The 15,421-nt window shown below is 42.8% G+C and overlaps 1 protein-coding gene and 1 non-coding gene across 3 annotated transcripts; both read left to right on the top strand.

Annotated features, from left to right (window-relative positions):
• Positions 1 to 1,131: 1,131 nt before the first annotated feature.
• On the top strand, positions 1,132 to 13,445 carry LOC146633560 (transportin-2-like). 2 transcript variants are annotated; one of them, XM_085352339.1, is made up of 25 exons: positions 1,132 to 1,207; positions 2,671 to 2,770; positions 3,154 to 3,229; positions 4,243 to 4,392; positions 4,632 to 4,738; positions 5,252 to 5,385; positions 5,755 to 5,836; positions 5,929 to 6,051; positions 6,322 to 6,440; positions 6,550 to 6,610; positions 6,696 to 6,867; positions 7,158 to 7,310; positions 8,641 to 8,866; positions 9,054 to 9,225; positions 9,371 to 9,457; positions 9,605 to 9,712; positions 9,810 to 9,968; positions 10,108 to 10,195; positions 10,415 to 10,513; positions 11,222 to 11,317; positions 11,405 to 11,480; positions 11,705 to 11,804; positions 11,891 to 11,965; positions 12,944 to 13,093; positions 13,319 to 13,445. In XM_085352339.1, exons 2-24 carry the CDS (start codon positions 2,672 to 2,674, stop codon positions 13,049 to 13,051), a joined length of 2,670 nt encoding a protein of 889 aa, XP_085208465.1. In that variant the 5' UTR covers positions 1,132 to 1,207; position 2,671; the 3' UTR covers positions 13,052 to 13,093; positions 13,319 to 13,445. The 2 variants fall into 2 exon arrangements, with proteins under 2 accessions (XP_085208465.1, XP_085208466.1); XM_085352340.1 differs by having other exon boundaries at positions 1,198 to 1,278.
• LOC146633561 (small nucleolar RNA SNORD41) lies at positions 2,507 to 2,576 on the top strand. Its single transcript, XR_014906182.1, has one exon. It is a non-coding gene; the product is annotated as a small nucleolar RNA SNORD41 (small nucleolar RNA).
• Positions 13,446 to 15,421: the final 1,976 nt, after the last annotated feature.

Genomic DNA, 15,421 nt, shown 5'->3' with positions numbered 1-15,421 from the left:
GTTGGAAATATTAACATCTTTCTTAGTTTTTTACATTGTTGTACAATATACTTTATATTTTGATAAATAAAATGTCTGTCAAATACATGTACAGCCATCACATTTGATTTAAATTACTAATATTGACTGTTTAAGCAACACCATGCTGGAGGAATATGGTGTAACACACAATTTAGGTGTAATGATTAGAGATTACACTTAATAACAAAACCCAAAAGGCCATAATTGTAACACATGGTTAAGTTGGTTGTTATAGATAGATAGATAGATAGATAGATAGATAGATAGATAGATAGATAGATAGATAGATAGATAGATAGATAGATAGATAGATAGATAGATAGATAGATTGATTGATTAAAAGTATATTTTGGATTATGATTGCAGTTTTAAGATCAGAGTTGGGTGGAGAGGAGTGTCAGGGATGCTTTATGACAGAAGGATAGCAGCAAGAGCGAAAGAGAAGGTTTACAAGATGGTAGTAACCTGCTATCATGTATTGTTTGGAGATGGTAGCAACAACAAAAATAAGTGAAGATGGACAAGATTAGAGGGACAGCACTGGAGACAAAGTTAGAGGCACAAGGCTAAGATTTTTTGGACATTTACAGAGGAAGGATAGTGTTGAAGATGGATCTGGCAAAGAAGGTGACCACAGAAAAGATCTGTGAATGTAGTGACGGAGGAAATGCAGAGGGTTGGTGTGACAGGGGAGCTTGGAACACAGTGAGATAGTGGCAGATGTTCTGCTGTGCTGACGCCTAAAGGAAAGAAAAAAACGAACTTCTGTGCAGTTAACTACATTTATACTACATTTATTTCTACATTTAACTCCTAATTAATGCACAATCCATCTTTTAGGTCGTCTTTAATTCCATTTTTAGTTAAAAAAAAACTTGCGTGCATACAACGTTTATTTAAAACAAAATGCTTATTTTTTGTTGGCGGTAGTATTTAATTATAGTATTATATATTGTTATTGTATTTGTATAATAATGTATTTTTTTTTATTTATGTTTAACCAAATATGGATAGTAAAACTAGTTGCCTTTCAGTCTACGACAAATCTCGCGTAGTCAGTCAAATGTGTGACGGAAGCCGCCAAGGGTCAATTTCAATCGGCGTGCTCATTTGAACAAGAGGAACCGCTACGAAGAAGAAGAGAAGAGCGGCCCAGTACTGATTATTCAACTTTCAAGTTAATATTGTACGTACACTTCTAATAGGGTTGCACTTTAACAACGAATTCTTAATACCTCGATCACTCCTACTCATCGGGTAAGGCGTTTTACAAAATCAAAGCAAGTTTCAGTTAAATAGCATTAGCCTTGCTAGCAGTATTAGCATTAGCAGAGTGAGTCGAACTCCGATGCCTGACGATTTAGCGGCTAGCGCCTATTTACAAAGCGTGTTCACCTACTTATTACCCAATACTGATTGACATCCTTATGTTTAACCGCTATGTTTAAAACGACCGCATGGCTGTTATTGTTCTGCAAAATAATTGCTCAGCTCGGCCCTTTCTTTGGATAGCTAACGGCAGAATTTTCTTGTTTTCATGCCGACCACATTGTGAGCCTCCAGCCGGGAACTGCCCTGTCGACCAGGCCCTAGCAAGAAGGGCAGGTTGGGTATTAGTGGGGTCAGCTGTCCATAGCGCAAACAATCTACAAGCTAATCGATAATGGATTTTATAATTGGAGAAAACTAGCCAGTAAAGCTAAATGTTGTAAAGGTAAACCACATGATTATGAGCCGGACATGGCGATCGTTGCTTCGTTGCTAACTCATTTCCTGAGAACTTTTTTTCCCCTCTTCACTCTGACCAGCCACAGCTGAGTGAGTGTGACCTTCTACCTCCCAAAACGGGCTAACCGCGCGGCTCGGGCCCACGTGTTACGGCATTGCGTTGAAATTCGAGCGAAAAAAAAAATATCGAAGCGCAACGCGGTTCCGCAACTCAGACCGGAGGACCGGGTGGGGTGGGGGTGGGGATGGGGGTAGGATTAACTTGGAGCAGTTAAGCCGGGTCACAGAGATTTTAGCTGGTCTTGTTGTCTGATGTCCTCGTTTTTGTGCCGCATGCTGCAATTAGGGTTTTAGGTGTTTGACGGGGGGAGGGTGACCAGTCCCGGTGCCGCCGGGTCGTTTCACCCTTTAACCCACTATGAAGGCGGCCAGAGAGCTCCCAACCGACACCTGCGCAGTTTTGTTTTAGAACTGATCTTTTCTCCTTCAGCTGTTTCGTGCATGCATGCATTAAGTAACTACAGTAAACCCTCAGTGGGTTCCAATAACTTTGCATGTCATTAAGCAGAGGTATCTTGTTTTAAGTAGTGATTGATTGGATAAAAGCCCAGCAGAAGACCATCTGATGAAATGTACAACGTGATTGGCATCCTGTGGTAGTTTCAGGTCCATTGCATTACTCCTGTGTGAAGATTTGTTCTTCTATGTACAGGCATCCTTCTTTTTTGCCTATATCAACTATATACGTGCATGTCGACTGGAAATGATGCATTAAAAAACATCTGACCTGTTGCTGATGGTGTTTGTATTCATACTGTCTGATCCAGAGACCTCACCTGCTTACGTGTTTCTTAATATTTTCCTTTGAATTTAAAGAGAAATGTGGATTAATTTGTGTGTGTGTGTGTGTGTGTGTGTCAGGATGGAGTGGCAGCCAGATGAGCAGGGACTTCAGCAGGTCCTACAGCTGCTCAAAGACTCCCAGTCACCTAACACAGTCACACAGAGAGCTGTCCAACAAGTATCCTACTTCAGTCTGTTCTGAGTGTGCATAATAAAACTGGTTAATGGTATTTAATTAAATTTTGATCCTTTATTGCTTTTAATGTAGTATAACAATGAAAGTGTTTGAGGATTTTGTAGGAGCTGCGAGAGCAAAGGCGAGGTAGCAACTGTGACATGACACCTCAGTCATCTTTAAGGACTAAGTGCATCTATACTGTCTACTTTTCTTCACTTACAGTATATTTTTGACCAAAAATACATGATGGAAGAAATGTCACATCACATCTGTGCGATTAACATAAATGAGTAATCTATAATAAGCCCTTTCAGTCTGAGCTTTACTTGGCTCAGACTGAAAGGGTGATTTGAAAGTGAAATGATCCTTAACTGCCACTTCAGAAACTCGAACAACTCAACCAGTTCCCTGACTTTAACAACTATCTCATCTTTGTCCTTACACGACTCAAAACTGAAGGTGAGTAGTCTGGCACGTGCGTCTTATGTCCCTCAGATCATTGATCCATTATGGTGAGAATTTAGTGCTTCCTGTTGCACGTAATAGCTGGATGCACCGAATGTTACTTATTGTGTTGGAGCCTCATTCCCAGCAGAGGCCTTGCATACATGTTTATACAGTGTGAGGGGGGCAAAAAAATGAATTGTGCCACTTGTACTCTTCTCACAGACTGACAGCAGTGACGCATCAATTGCTTAATCAACGTAGCACTTAAACATATACCAATAAATGTAACAGGACAAGTATATAGAACCGTGAACCGTGCTGTCACCATTGCTTTGGATACATGTCTTAGTTTAGGGATATAGATTTGTTATATTTGGTAAAAATTTAGGAATTTGTTCATGCCTCTACCAGAGCAGCCCTGAACTCTTCAAAGTTCAAATGAATCCTTATCGATTTTACATCGGGCTTTGCAGCAGCTCTGCATTCATCCCTTTCCCTTTAGAGTAAGTCTGCTCTCTTTGAGCGGACTTTCTTCTGATTGGCTGTCCCTCACAATCAGAAGGTCTGAATAATAATAATAATAGGTGAGTGGTGCTTCTGTGTTCAGAGTGTGTATAAATAATATTGTTCCTGGCATGAGCGAGTGCCAAGAGTAGGAAAAACCTCTGAGATCTGAGTGCTTGGAGCAGCCTGAAGCCTGTCTTTTGGCCCACAGGGAATACCTTTAGATTGGCTGATCTAATGATTTGAAACTTGGAGCTAGTTTGAATATGAATATCCACCTTTGCAAGAGTTTATATATGAAATAGACTGAGAAAAACTGTTGCGTCCACTTTGACTAAGAGTGATTGCTCTGAATTCCACAATGAAGGGCACACAGATTTTAAAGTAAGATGAAGAGTTGGATTACACGTCCTCAGGATTGAGTAGTGGAAAACGTTGTGCACTTTGATGTAGTGATCAGACTCCAAATACACGCTGATGGCTTGGCATCTTGGTCTCTAACTGCCCTCTCTTCTTCTCAGATGAGCCGACTCGCTCTCTGAGTGGTCTGATACTGAAGAACAATGTCAAAGCCCACTACCAGAACTTTCCATCAGCCGTTGCTGACTTCATCAAGCAGGAATGCCTCAACAACATCGGCGATCCCTCGCCGCTCATCCGTGCCACCATTGGTGAGTGTATTGGTTGTGTTGGTTTTATAACTTTATATACCATCTATTTACACACAGAGTAACCAGTTTAATTCCTGTGTGTCCTTATGTTACTCTCTGGAAATGATGCATAAAATCCATCTGAGTGTCTGTGAAGGTGTTTGTATTCATACTGTCTGATCCAGAGCTTCTGCATAGGCCAAAGGTTGCGGTCTTTGTCAGTGGTGAACAACTGACCTGAACTGCGTTTTCTCCTGTAGGCATCCTGATCACAACTATTGCCTCCAAAGGAGAGCTGCAAACATGGCCCGAGCTGCTGCCTCAGCTCTGCAACTTGCTCAACTCAGAGGACTACAACACGTGCGAGGTCTGCACTTCCTGTTTGGCATTTGACTCATTTAGATAGTTGCTCTGGTTTAAGTATCTGACAATTGAATGAGGCGCGTATTCTTGAAGTAGACATAAGTTTGAATTCATCCCACACAGACAGCCACAACAAGGCTAACTGGAAAGTCATAGTTTGCAAATGATTCCTGAGAAGAACCAGATATAGCTCTGCATGGACTTTGAAATGGAGCAGTAGATGTCGTAATAGTAGTAGTAATAATAATAAAACAGATGAAAATCAGGCAGGATTAGTTGTAATATCTGTGTTGGAGCAGCTAATATCTCCAGTCGTTCCTTTTATGATGACGATTTCATAGTCGCACATGTGCTTGACATGAAAAAGATGTTCTCAGCTGATAGGCAGAGTCTTTGCAGTGCATTCAGAACTTGTTTGCTCCGGTCTTGTTGTCTGATGCGGTCTTCGTTCTCTCCTCTGTGTCCCTGTACGTTTGCGTTTGATTTGACAGCTTCTCTGTGTATGTCCGTGTCTCAGGGCTCATTTGGCGCACTGCAGAAGATCTGCGAGGATTCATCGGAGCTGCTGGACAGCGACGCTCTGAACAGACCCCTCAACATAATGATACCCAAATTTCTTCAGTTCTTCAAGCATTGCAGCCCCAAGATTAGGTACAAGAAAGAGAGAATCTGGGTGTGATTTATGCTAACATTTGCCTGACTGTATATGGTTAGTTAAGAGTCGTGTTGATTGGTTTCAGTGGCAAGTTTTCTTCCTCATTACAATATTTATACTACGATAGGAACCATTGTGAGCATGTAAGCGAGTTTTAATGTGCTTATCTGATCAGATCTTTTCATAACTCCTTTATTTATTAGCAGATTTATTGTTTTACGTTATGTAGACCTATAGCCTTCCGGTGTTTTCTGTTTAAATGAAAGGCACATGTAAGTTATACAAGGTTCTTATCTGAGGCATTTTCATTTGAACCAGTTTCTTCATCACTACAATGTCTGATCATTGCTGTTGTTGCTCTGCAGATCCCATGCCATAGCCTGCGTGAACCAGTTCATCATCGGCCGAGCCCAAGCCCTGATGGACAACATTGACACTTTCATAGAGGTGAGCTTGTGTGTGCTTCGGTATCAGGCTGCTGTGTTAGTTTTGTGCCTACTTCACACTCCTTTCTTTTTGCTCCTCTTCTCCTTTTTTAGAGCCTGTTTGCGCTGGCAGCAGATGAGGACTCTGAGGTCAGGAAGAATGTATGCCGAGCCCTGGTAATGCTACTGGAGGTCCGCATTGACCGCCTCATCCCCCACATGCACAGCATCATCCAGGTGAGTGTTAGGACAACCAGATAACCAGCTGTGGAGCACACAGTGGAAGTAAAAGGACACGTACGCCACATTTTCGTGTAAATACGTGGAACTTGGAGCCCATCTGGATGTGATGAGAAACCCAGCTCATTGAAGCACGATGATACCTCAAGTTCCTAATGTTTCTGATCCAGATTTCTCTCAAGTTTCTTCTTAGGCTGGTTTTTGTTTTTTTCCTCCCTTCCCACTCACCTGATCACACATTCCCATTCTCAAACATCTGCTTTTCAGTACATGCTGCAGCGAACCCAGGACCCTGACGAGAACGTGGCTCTGGAGGCCTGCGAGTTTTGGCTGACTCTAGCAGAGCAACCCATCTGTAAAGAGGTGCTCTCCGGACACCTAGTGCAGTGAGTAGCTTGTTAAATATTGTTAGTATGTGCCTATTATTAGTGTGAATTTCCATCTGTGTTTTTTTTAATCAAGGATATCCTCTTTTGTCTCACTTGTTTAATATAGACTGATCCCTATCTTAGTAAATGGGATGAAGTATTCTGAGATAGACATCATACTACTGAAGGTGAGTGCCATCGTAGGTATTTGAATGCTTGGGATACCCAGCTGTACTTCTTTGCCATCAATCTGCTTTTTGACCGTTCCCCCAGGGTGACGTGGAGGAGGACGAGGCGGTACCAGACAGCGAGCAGGACATCAAACCCCGTTTCCACAAGTCGCGCACGGTCACTTTGCAGCATGAAGGAGGCGAGGGGGAGGAGGGGGAGGACATCGAGGAAGACGACGACGACGATGACGACACGCTGTCTGACTGGAATCTGCGTAAGTGGTGGAGAAACACATTATTTGCCAGAATGTGAGTGTAGTGACTTGACTGGTTGTACTTTGGTTTCCATTTATGTTGTATATCAGGTATTAATATGCCAACTGGCCCCTTCCCAAATGTAGCACAGATCTATTACCTTTTAAGCTGTGAGTGGACATGTGGATGTCATTCAGGAAGTACATGCAGTGAGTTTTTAGAAAACTTAAACCTGCTGTAGTTTCAGGTGATATAAGAGAAATGGCAGGTTAGGTGTCGGGTTGTAACTAAACTTTTCTTTCTCACGTAGGGAAATGTTCTGCAGCAGCACTGGACGTGCTGGCCAACGTGTTCCGTGACGAGTTGCTACCCCACCTCCTGCCACTCCTGAAAGGCCTGCTCTTTCACCTTGACTGGGTGATCAAGGAGTCTGGTATCCTGGTGTTGGGGGCCATAGCTGAGGGTAAGATGAAAGGACACACATTTTTCATGCAATCTACAGATTTTCTGGTTAGTGGTCAGAGCTGCAAAAACCCGAGCTACACCTTCCTGAAATGTTCCCAGTTTATGCATAGACAGTTATCTGTCCCTAGTTGAGATCTAGTAATGAGGTTTAACCTTATTATATGCAGTGTGCAAAAAGCCTGTCTGCATGTTCATGCAGACATTCACTTGGTGTTCTGAAGGACACATTATAGATTTCTAATGTCATGCCTCATTAGCACAGGGTTGGTATCACCAGGACACCTGATTTGATTAAGAAATCACCCCCACAGTGCCGTCTATGCTTTATTCAAAGTTACTGGCATTATCTGCGGATGTGGTGAATCCTGATTGGAAAAGTAATTTGTGTCAAACTGTTCTTTCTGAAATTGCTAAAGCAGTCTTCATATTTCTCAATTGGGAAAGAGGCAGAAACATAGAGAGGGGACTTCTCAAATCTTTTGGATGCAGAACTGGGATTTGGTACTTTCCCATTTCAACTGATACCTAGAATTCCCTCAACGGTGCCTAATTAGGTCGCCAACCTTATGCAGAACCACATCTGTCAAAAGTAATCTGTATAAAGTGATGTCTGTGTTGGAATGTCTGAGTTATAATAACCAATCACGTTTTGTCGGGCTTTGCATGCAGGTAAATGGTCTGTTTCATGAGCAAAAGAGGGAATGCAAATGCAATCTTACAAACTGTTCAGCCTAATTTTTTTAAATTTGCATGAATAAAGAGTGATTTGCAGATGGATTAATGACTGCCCAGATTGGCAAGAGAGTCAGAATGAACCTGTCACAGAAAGAAGTGTTGTTTAGTTTCACAGAGTTTGTAGGAATGAGCTCCTGAAGCGTTCTTTATTGTAGCAAGGTTGAATAAGTATGAGTTAGGCTCTGCTCCTCAGTAGTGTGGAGTGCAGTGGGCGCGATGGATTAAGCTTGCGATTGAGGTTTCTGTTTACAACAAGTGACGTAGTAGATTTGTACTAAAACAGAACTGAGTTGCTTCTGTTCCATGTATGCAGTGAGATCTGAAGTCTGAGTGTTGGTTAAGAGGCATAAAGCAGAGAAACCTACATTTGTATCGTCTCCTCTGAAGCAAATCAGCTGTGCAGTCTTCTCGTGATATAACGCCCTAAATTGATGCACATCGCAAGTACACATTGGTGTGAGACAGAATTTCACAGGGAAGAGCTGCATTATGCCACATACTGCCGGCGAATGATTATTAGGATCAGTAGATTTGCTCTGCTGACTGCAGAAGGTCTGGTGTCGTTCTCACTCGTGCTTTCACTCTGTGCTTAGGCTGCATGCAGGGCATGGTGCCCTACCTGCCGGAGCTCATCCCTCACCTCATCCAGTGTCTGTGTGACAAAAAGGCCCTGGTCCGCTCCATTGCCTGCTGGACCTTGAGTCGCTATGCACACTGGGTGGTTTCCCAGCCCCCCGACTCGTATCTCAAACCGCTCATGACGGAGCTCCTGAAACGCATCCTGGACAGCAACAAGAAGGTGCAGGAAGCCGCCTGCAGGTGAGCCACGCTGCAATCTTTGTTCCCTTCTAACGTGGACGTGATGAAAATCCCAGCTCATTGACTTACAATGATACACTTTGTTCCCATATTGTACTCTGATCCACATCCTGCTTGTGGTATTCCTGGACCACAAGACTGTGTGTGTAGATTCAGCATTGACCTTCATCATCTTGTTTTTTCTCAGTGCATTTGCAACCTTGGAGGAAGAGGCATGCACAGAGCTGGTGCCATATCTGAGTTACATTCTGGACACTCTGGTCTTTGCTTTCGGGAAGTACCAGCACAAGAATCTGCTCATCCTGTATGATGCCATAGGAACTCTGGCAGATTCAGTGGGTCACCATCTCAATCAGCCTGTGAGTTTGAGATTTGAATCTTGTATATTTGTCTTGAATTTACTCAAGTCAATCGGGTTGCTTAGCTTTGGGAGGAGACTAATAACAGGGAATCATTGATTTGTTGCAGAAAGCCTGAGCTGTTACCACTGTGTTGCTTTTTCAGGAGTACATTCAGAAGCTGATGCCCCCTCTTATTGCAAAGTGGAACGAGCTGAAGGACGAAGACAAGGATCTCTTCCCTCTGCTGGAGGTGAGTAAATTTAGCGCTGCTTAGAAACAGGGTTTTTCCTGTTTTCTGTTTGACATGTCCAAGTATGTCGAAGAAAAAATGCTTTACGTCATTTAGAGGAAGGAGAAGAAAACCCAAACAAAACTGTGCTGTCCGGATGTCTTTCAGTGTCTGTCGTCAGTAGCCACCGCCCTGCAAAGTGGGTTTCTGCCCTACTGCGAGCCCGTCTATCAGCGCTGTGTCACATTAGTCCAGAAGACACTTGCTCAGGCTATGGTGAGAGAGCAAGCATGAATAGAATAAATGTGGTGGAGTCTGTTTAAATCTTGAACTGGTGCTTAAAAATTCACATTTTTTCTTTCTGTCTACATAGATGTACAACCAGCATCCAGACCAGTATGAAGCTCCTGACAAGGATTTCATGATTGTGGCCTTGGATCTGCTGAGCGGCCTGGCTGAAGGTCTGGGAGGACACGTGGAACAGCTTGTGGCTCGCTCTAACATCATGACCCTGCTTTTCCAGTGCATGCAGGTGTGATGGAAGTTCTCTTTATTTTTCTACATGCAAAAACTAGTTTTTCTGTTTTTTTGTTTTTTTTGGGGTTTTTTTTTTCTCCCTCTGAGTTTTCTGTGATCCCTGTGTAACACCAAGTTATGTGGTTCTGCTGCAGGATACCATGCCCGAGGTGAGGCAGAGCTCCTTTGCTCTCCTGGGCGATCTAACAAAGGCATGCTTCCTCCACGTGAAGCCCTGTATTGGTGAGCGTGCGTTATCAGAGCAACTTTGTCACATTTTGACTGATTTACTAGCTGCCCTCTCATTTTATTACCAGGGAACACCCAGATTTAGTGATTGTTGTAGCCACTCATGAGCTCATGTCTTTAATGATGAGCTGTAAAAAATAGGAGGCTGAAATGAATATCCAGCTGTGTGTTTGTGAATCATTGTTGTAACTGGTGTCCATTTCTCTTCTCCAGCTGAGTTCATGCCCATCCTTGGGCTCAACCTGAACCCAGAGTTTATCTCCGTGTGTAACAACGCCACCTGGGCCATAGGGGAGATCTCCATGCAAATGGGTAAGTAACAGATCTTATTGTGGATGGTTTTCCTGTCGTCCCCCCCACCCCCCAGTATCTGGATATGATGAAACACCCAGCTCATTGACACAAAGTGATACATTTTGTTCCCATAATGTTTTCTGATCCAGATCATTCACAGTACATGTTGCATGCAGGCCTGTGCAGTCTGAGCTCGTACGTTCAGGAATTGTAAACTCTGCCTCAGTGTGGGCGACATATTTTGGCTGAGACAAACTTGAATCAAAGACGTGTTCAGAACCTGATTCTCAAAATGGATTTTTACTATTCACAAATCTTATTTAATAGTTTAGTAAGAAACTAGTTTTTCTATTGAATTTAAGTAAGAGACAACACCAAGGCTTGTTTAGGTTTTAAGGGCTTGGTAACTGCAAATGGTTTTATTGCTGATAAGTGTTCAGACACTCCCTTTTCTTTCTTTTTTTTTTTTTTTAAGGACCTGAAAGCTCTTCTCAGTAACTTATGACCAATGAAGCCCTGAAGAAAGTTAAATCAGTGTTGGGTATTTTTGATATTTCAGCTTTAGGTTTTTCACGTGTTCCTTTTTATTCGATTGAAGCCGGTCCGATTCTGTCTTGTGCCTGATTGGCAATGAATTCCTGGCTTTAACACACTTAGAGACGTTACCATGTTGTATCCACACTGCAGGATGCTCACTGCCTCCTTCTCTTCTTTGTGGCTCTCCAGGTGCAGAAATGCAGCCGTATGTGGGTATGGTGCTGCCACACCTGGTGGAGATCATCAATAGACCCAACACTCCCAAGACTCTGTTGGAAAACACAGGTAAACAATCAGCTACAGAATGATGATAAGTGTGTCTCTTAAATTTGATTCTGATATTGAAGACTTCTTTTATGTCTCTCTATGCAGCCATTACGATCGGCAGGCTGGGTTTCGTGTGTCCTCAGGAAGTGGCGCCACAGCTGCAGCATTTCATTAGGCCATGGTGAGTCCCAGTATGGATATTACCATATATGATTGATTTTTTTTTTTCACGTTCTACTTTCACAGCATGAGTAAAAACTCTTTAACTTGTTAGTTTAAAAAGTTGAAAAACTAAAAATAGTTGAAAATAGTTGAAAAATTGCTCAAAGTGGAGCTGCTGTAAAACAAACAAAAAAAACCCAAGTTGAACTCATTCTTCTGTCGCCACATTGCTCCTGTTCACAGGTGCACGTCGTTGAGGAATATAAGAGATAATGAGGAGAAGGACTCGGCTTTCCGGGGAATCTGTGTGATGATCGGCGTGAACCCTGCAGGAGTGGTGCAGGTAAGGTGATATTGCTTTAAAGGGGTTAGAGAAGTAGGGGAGGTCTACTTTGGCAAGTGCTGAGTTAACAAGTCTTCTGTGTTCAGGACTTTATTTTCTTCTGTGATGCTGTGGCCTCATGGGTGAACCCGAAGGACGACCTGAGGGACATGTTTTATAAGGTAAATACTTCATCAAAAATCATATTTCTGTGACAGTCTGCAGGATGGACCAGCGTTTGTGATTAAAACGTTCCCTCTTGTGTAGTTTTGGGTCACCGACCTATGATGATCATTAATCAGACATCGGAAATCTGACGGCATGGTGCAGATGGCTTTGAAGTCTGAGAAGTGTGGTACATCACTAAGTCAAGCTGATCAGTCAATAATGAGTACTATAATATAATAATAATCAATACTAATCAATTCTGGGTAGCCTTAGAAATCCCTCTTGCTAAAGCTTAAAACATTAGGCCTCTACTTTGAGCAATCCAGATCGTGGAGGGGTCTTTAAATTAGTTTTAGGTGCTCGGCCCAAGATGCAGCTGCAGTTGCAAGGTCATAGCTAGATGTACAAAAACTGTATATTGAAAATGGATGATGCCACTTTAAGGTTACACATTAATTTGTGGGTTGCCATTATGAAACTTTGCCTTTAATTTTGATTGTCGTCGTGTGGTTGTTATGCTGTCATGACTTTATTTGGACGGTAAGGAGGAGCTAAAGAGCTAGTGCTAACTAGCTGGTTTATTTGTGATATAAATGTCAAAGCTATTTTGGCTTAAAAAACTGAACAGCTATCTCTTTAGTGTCTTTACAGTCAGAACAAGTGTGTTGTGTATTGAATAACACATGAAGCCAGCAACTGAGACCATAAACTGATGTTGCAGTGAACAGACACCCCTCCATATATTATGGTGACTTTTAACATTTTCCAGTCTGTTTGAATATGTCAGCAACACGTAATGATTTATCAAGTTATCTCGCTTCAGTTGCTGCAAACTGAGATTGTCAAGCACAGCAACCCAGTGAGAAAATCTACCATTAATGTTGCCATAAGACAGTCTGCTATCAGCCTGCGAAAGACTTCGCCCACAAAGTCTGACCTTCAGATTTGAACGCCTGCTGCAGAATTTATCAAGTCTCATTTGTTTTTCCAAGATCCTGCATGGCTTCAAGGACCAGGTCGGAGAGGAGAACTGGCAGCAGTTCTCTGAGCAGTTCCCTCCTCTGTTGAAGGAGCGCCTGTCAGCCTGCTACGGCGTCTAACCCGGCCACCCCTTTGGTCCACGCAGGACACTGACCTGTTAGGTATGTTCACCAAATGATGTCACCCAAATGAAATACCCCTCAGCCCTCCTCTGGAAGTGATGAAACACCCAGCTCATTGATAAACAATGATACATTTTGTTCCCAAATCATTTTTTCTGATCCAGAATCGCACTTTAACCGCTTCATTATCAGCTCTGCATGCATCTGTTCACACGATGTGGTTTAAAAGTGTCTCCTCTGTTCTTGTGTTTGCTTGTCCCCCAGGTTAATGAAGGGGAGGGTAACAGGGGAACTCATTGCACTGCCCAGAACGTGGGGAGAAACTAGAGCTGGAGGGACGTGACTGGCCTTGACCCTCCACTCTGCGGATAGCCTCCATTTCCCCTCCCCCGTTGCCCTGTTTGTCTCTCTGAGGGAGGGTGGGAGGAGGGTGGTGGGTGTGGGGAGGGTAAACTGGGGATATACACATACCTCTCGGATAAAACGCCTCACTAAATCCAAAATGCTCAAAAGTGACTTTTCGCCAACAGCACCGCAGGGATTCTAGGTAGGTGAGGGCAAAACGGAGGCCAAGTTCGACCTCCCCCCCTCCTCGATATTTTTTTTTCCTCTTTTTTTTTTTTTTTTAAATTAGTCTGACATAGATGACGGCTGGGAGGGGAGGGGGGGTGGCAGATAGGTACACTTTTAAAAACAAAACAAAAAGGAATTATCTGAAACAGCATAGGGTGCCACAGTCCCAAATACCCCACACAGGTGTTTAAACAGGCTCGTGCCAGAGGCTAAATAATAAAAACAGGCGCTTTTACTATGTAACAATGTGCACACAGTTTCTTTTGCACCTTTCACTGCAAAAATCATCAAAGCATTTTGTGTGCATACACATGGGTCTTTTTCTTCTTTTCCTCTCTCCCTCCGTTTCACGTTTACTTCCTCTTCCCTTGGTTGCTGAAAATCTTCAGGCTTGTAGCTATTTTCCTTCCTTTGTCGGAGGCAAAGAGATGCAGTACATCTGTCCTCTTAAGGTTTTACCACCGCAGTACCAAAATATTGCATGGCATACGATCACCTCTTAAGTGATGCACGTTAGAGTAAATGGGTTTTGTTTTTGTATCGTTTTGTTTTTTTCCTTCTCCATTTATCGCGCTAGTCGTCGTCCGAACGGGGAGGCTTGCCATGACGTAAAGCCGTCACGTGCGTGGTTCTTTTGTCCTCCCTTTTCATGCATATTGTCTAATCAGTGTCCATGTAGTTAAAACGGAGGCAGCGCGCACATGTGCGAAGAGCAGATTATAGGCAGGTTTAATCAACCCGTGCGCATTTTTGTTTGGGGAAAAAACCAACACTGCAACAGGAGTTTAAATACTGTAGGCAAGCTGAGAATCATATTTGCTGCTTTCTTTTTTCTTTTTTTTCTTTTTAAATAGAGTATTTGCAAAACAGAGCTATAAGACATCACCAAGAATGAATTGGTTCTTACTGGTATAAATGCACTTTTTTTTTCTCTCTCTTTTGTAATAAATTTAGAATTTCTAATGTAAGGCATACAGTAATATACTGAACTTGAAACCTAGCGTTTTGTCTTGATAAGTGATTTTTAGGACTGTTAACGGCTTGCCGAGGTAAGCATAATGATAATGTTAAGCAATGATACGATGACTTGGTAAGACTTGAGGCCTCTTAACATAGTTTTATAATGTAGCTCCTTATAAAATGGACTGATTAGGATGTAAGTGGAGGGAGACATCTTAATTGTAGTGTTTTTCTTTTGCAGTCGTCAATCCATACCTGTGTCTGAGGATGTCGCTCCCCCCTCGCCCCCTGTAGTTTTCATTACAGCTTCCTGTTAAGTGATGGCTGTTGGAGCCATCGAGGCTTCACCTTGTCATGAATGTTGCATGCTTTTTGACAGGTCTTGCTCCTTTCGTTTTTCTTGTTCTTCTAGTAGCTGGTCCCTTTTTAGGGACCCACCTTTATAAGTGCTTGTCAATGGCAATGCAACGCGCTGCTGGACTGATAAGGTACTTCTCCAGCTTATGATCAAACTAGTGATTGTCGTTGCCATATATTCACCCGTTGATACTGTGTAGGATATGCCTGGGATAAACAGACTGAGTCCTGATAGTACGTTCCCTCATCTTGGTTATCTTACTCTGCTTTATCTTCTCATCACTGTCCATGGTGTGGACGGTTGTAATGGAGCTGTATATGGCTGTTTGCCTGGTGTTTCCAGAAGTACTTTTTAGACATAATTTCACACCAGCCCTACTCAAAAAGTTATGTTTGGGAGTAAAGTTAGGCCACTTGCCTGGTGGTTAATAGCTGGACAGGGTGCACAAAAGCTTCAGAGATGATGATGATTAAGAT

The sequence above is a fragment of the Diplotaxodon limnothrissa genome, linkage group LG4 (assembly GCF_057381915.1).
Source record: "Diplotaxodon limnothrissa isolate DT_005_m linkage group LG4, D_limnothrissa_male_GT1.1, whole genome shotgun sequence".
Classification (NCBI taxonomy): domain Eukaryota; kingdom Metazoa; phylum Chordata; class Actinopteri; order Cichliformes; family Cichlidae; genus Diplotaxodon; species Diplotaxodon limnothrissa.
The sequence above is the reverse complement of the archived record's forward strand: the minus strand, read 5'-3'. Positions and strand labels throughout refer to the sequence as shown.

What these genes read in the sequence shown, in the direction of transcription:
- LOC146633560 (XM_085352339.1), top strand. Translation starts at nt 2,672, where the DNA reads ATGGAGTGGCAGCCAGATGAGCAGGGACTTCAGCAGGTCCTACAGCTG. An exon ending in GCTGTCTGACTGGAATCTGC is followed by an intron (nt 6,868 to 7,157) that starts GTAAGTGGTGGA and finishes TTTCTCACGTAG; the next exon opens with GGAAATGTTCTGCAGCAGCA. An exon ending in CCACGTGAAGCCCTGTATTG is followed by an intron (nt 10,196 to 10,414) that starts GTGAGCGTGCGT and finishes TCTCTTCTCCAG; the next exon opens with CTGAGTTCATGCCCATCCTT.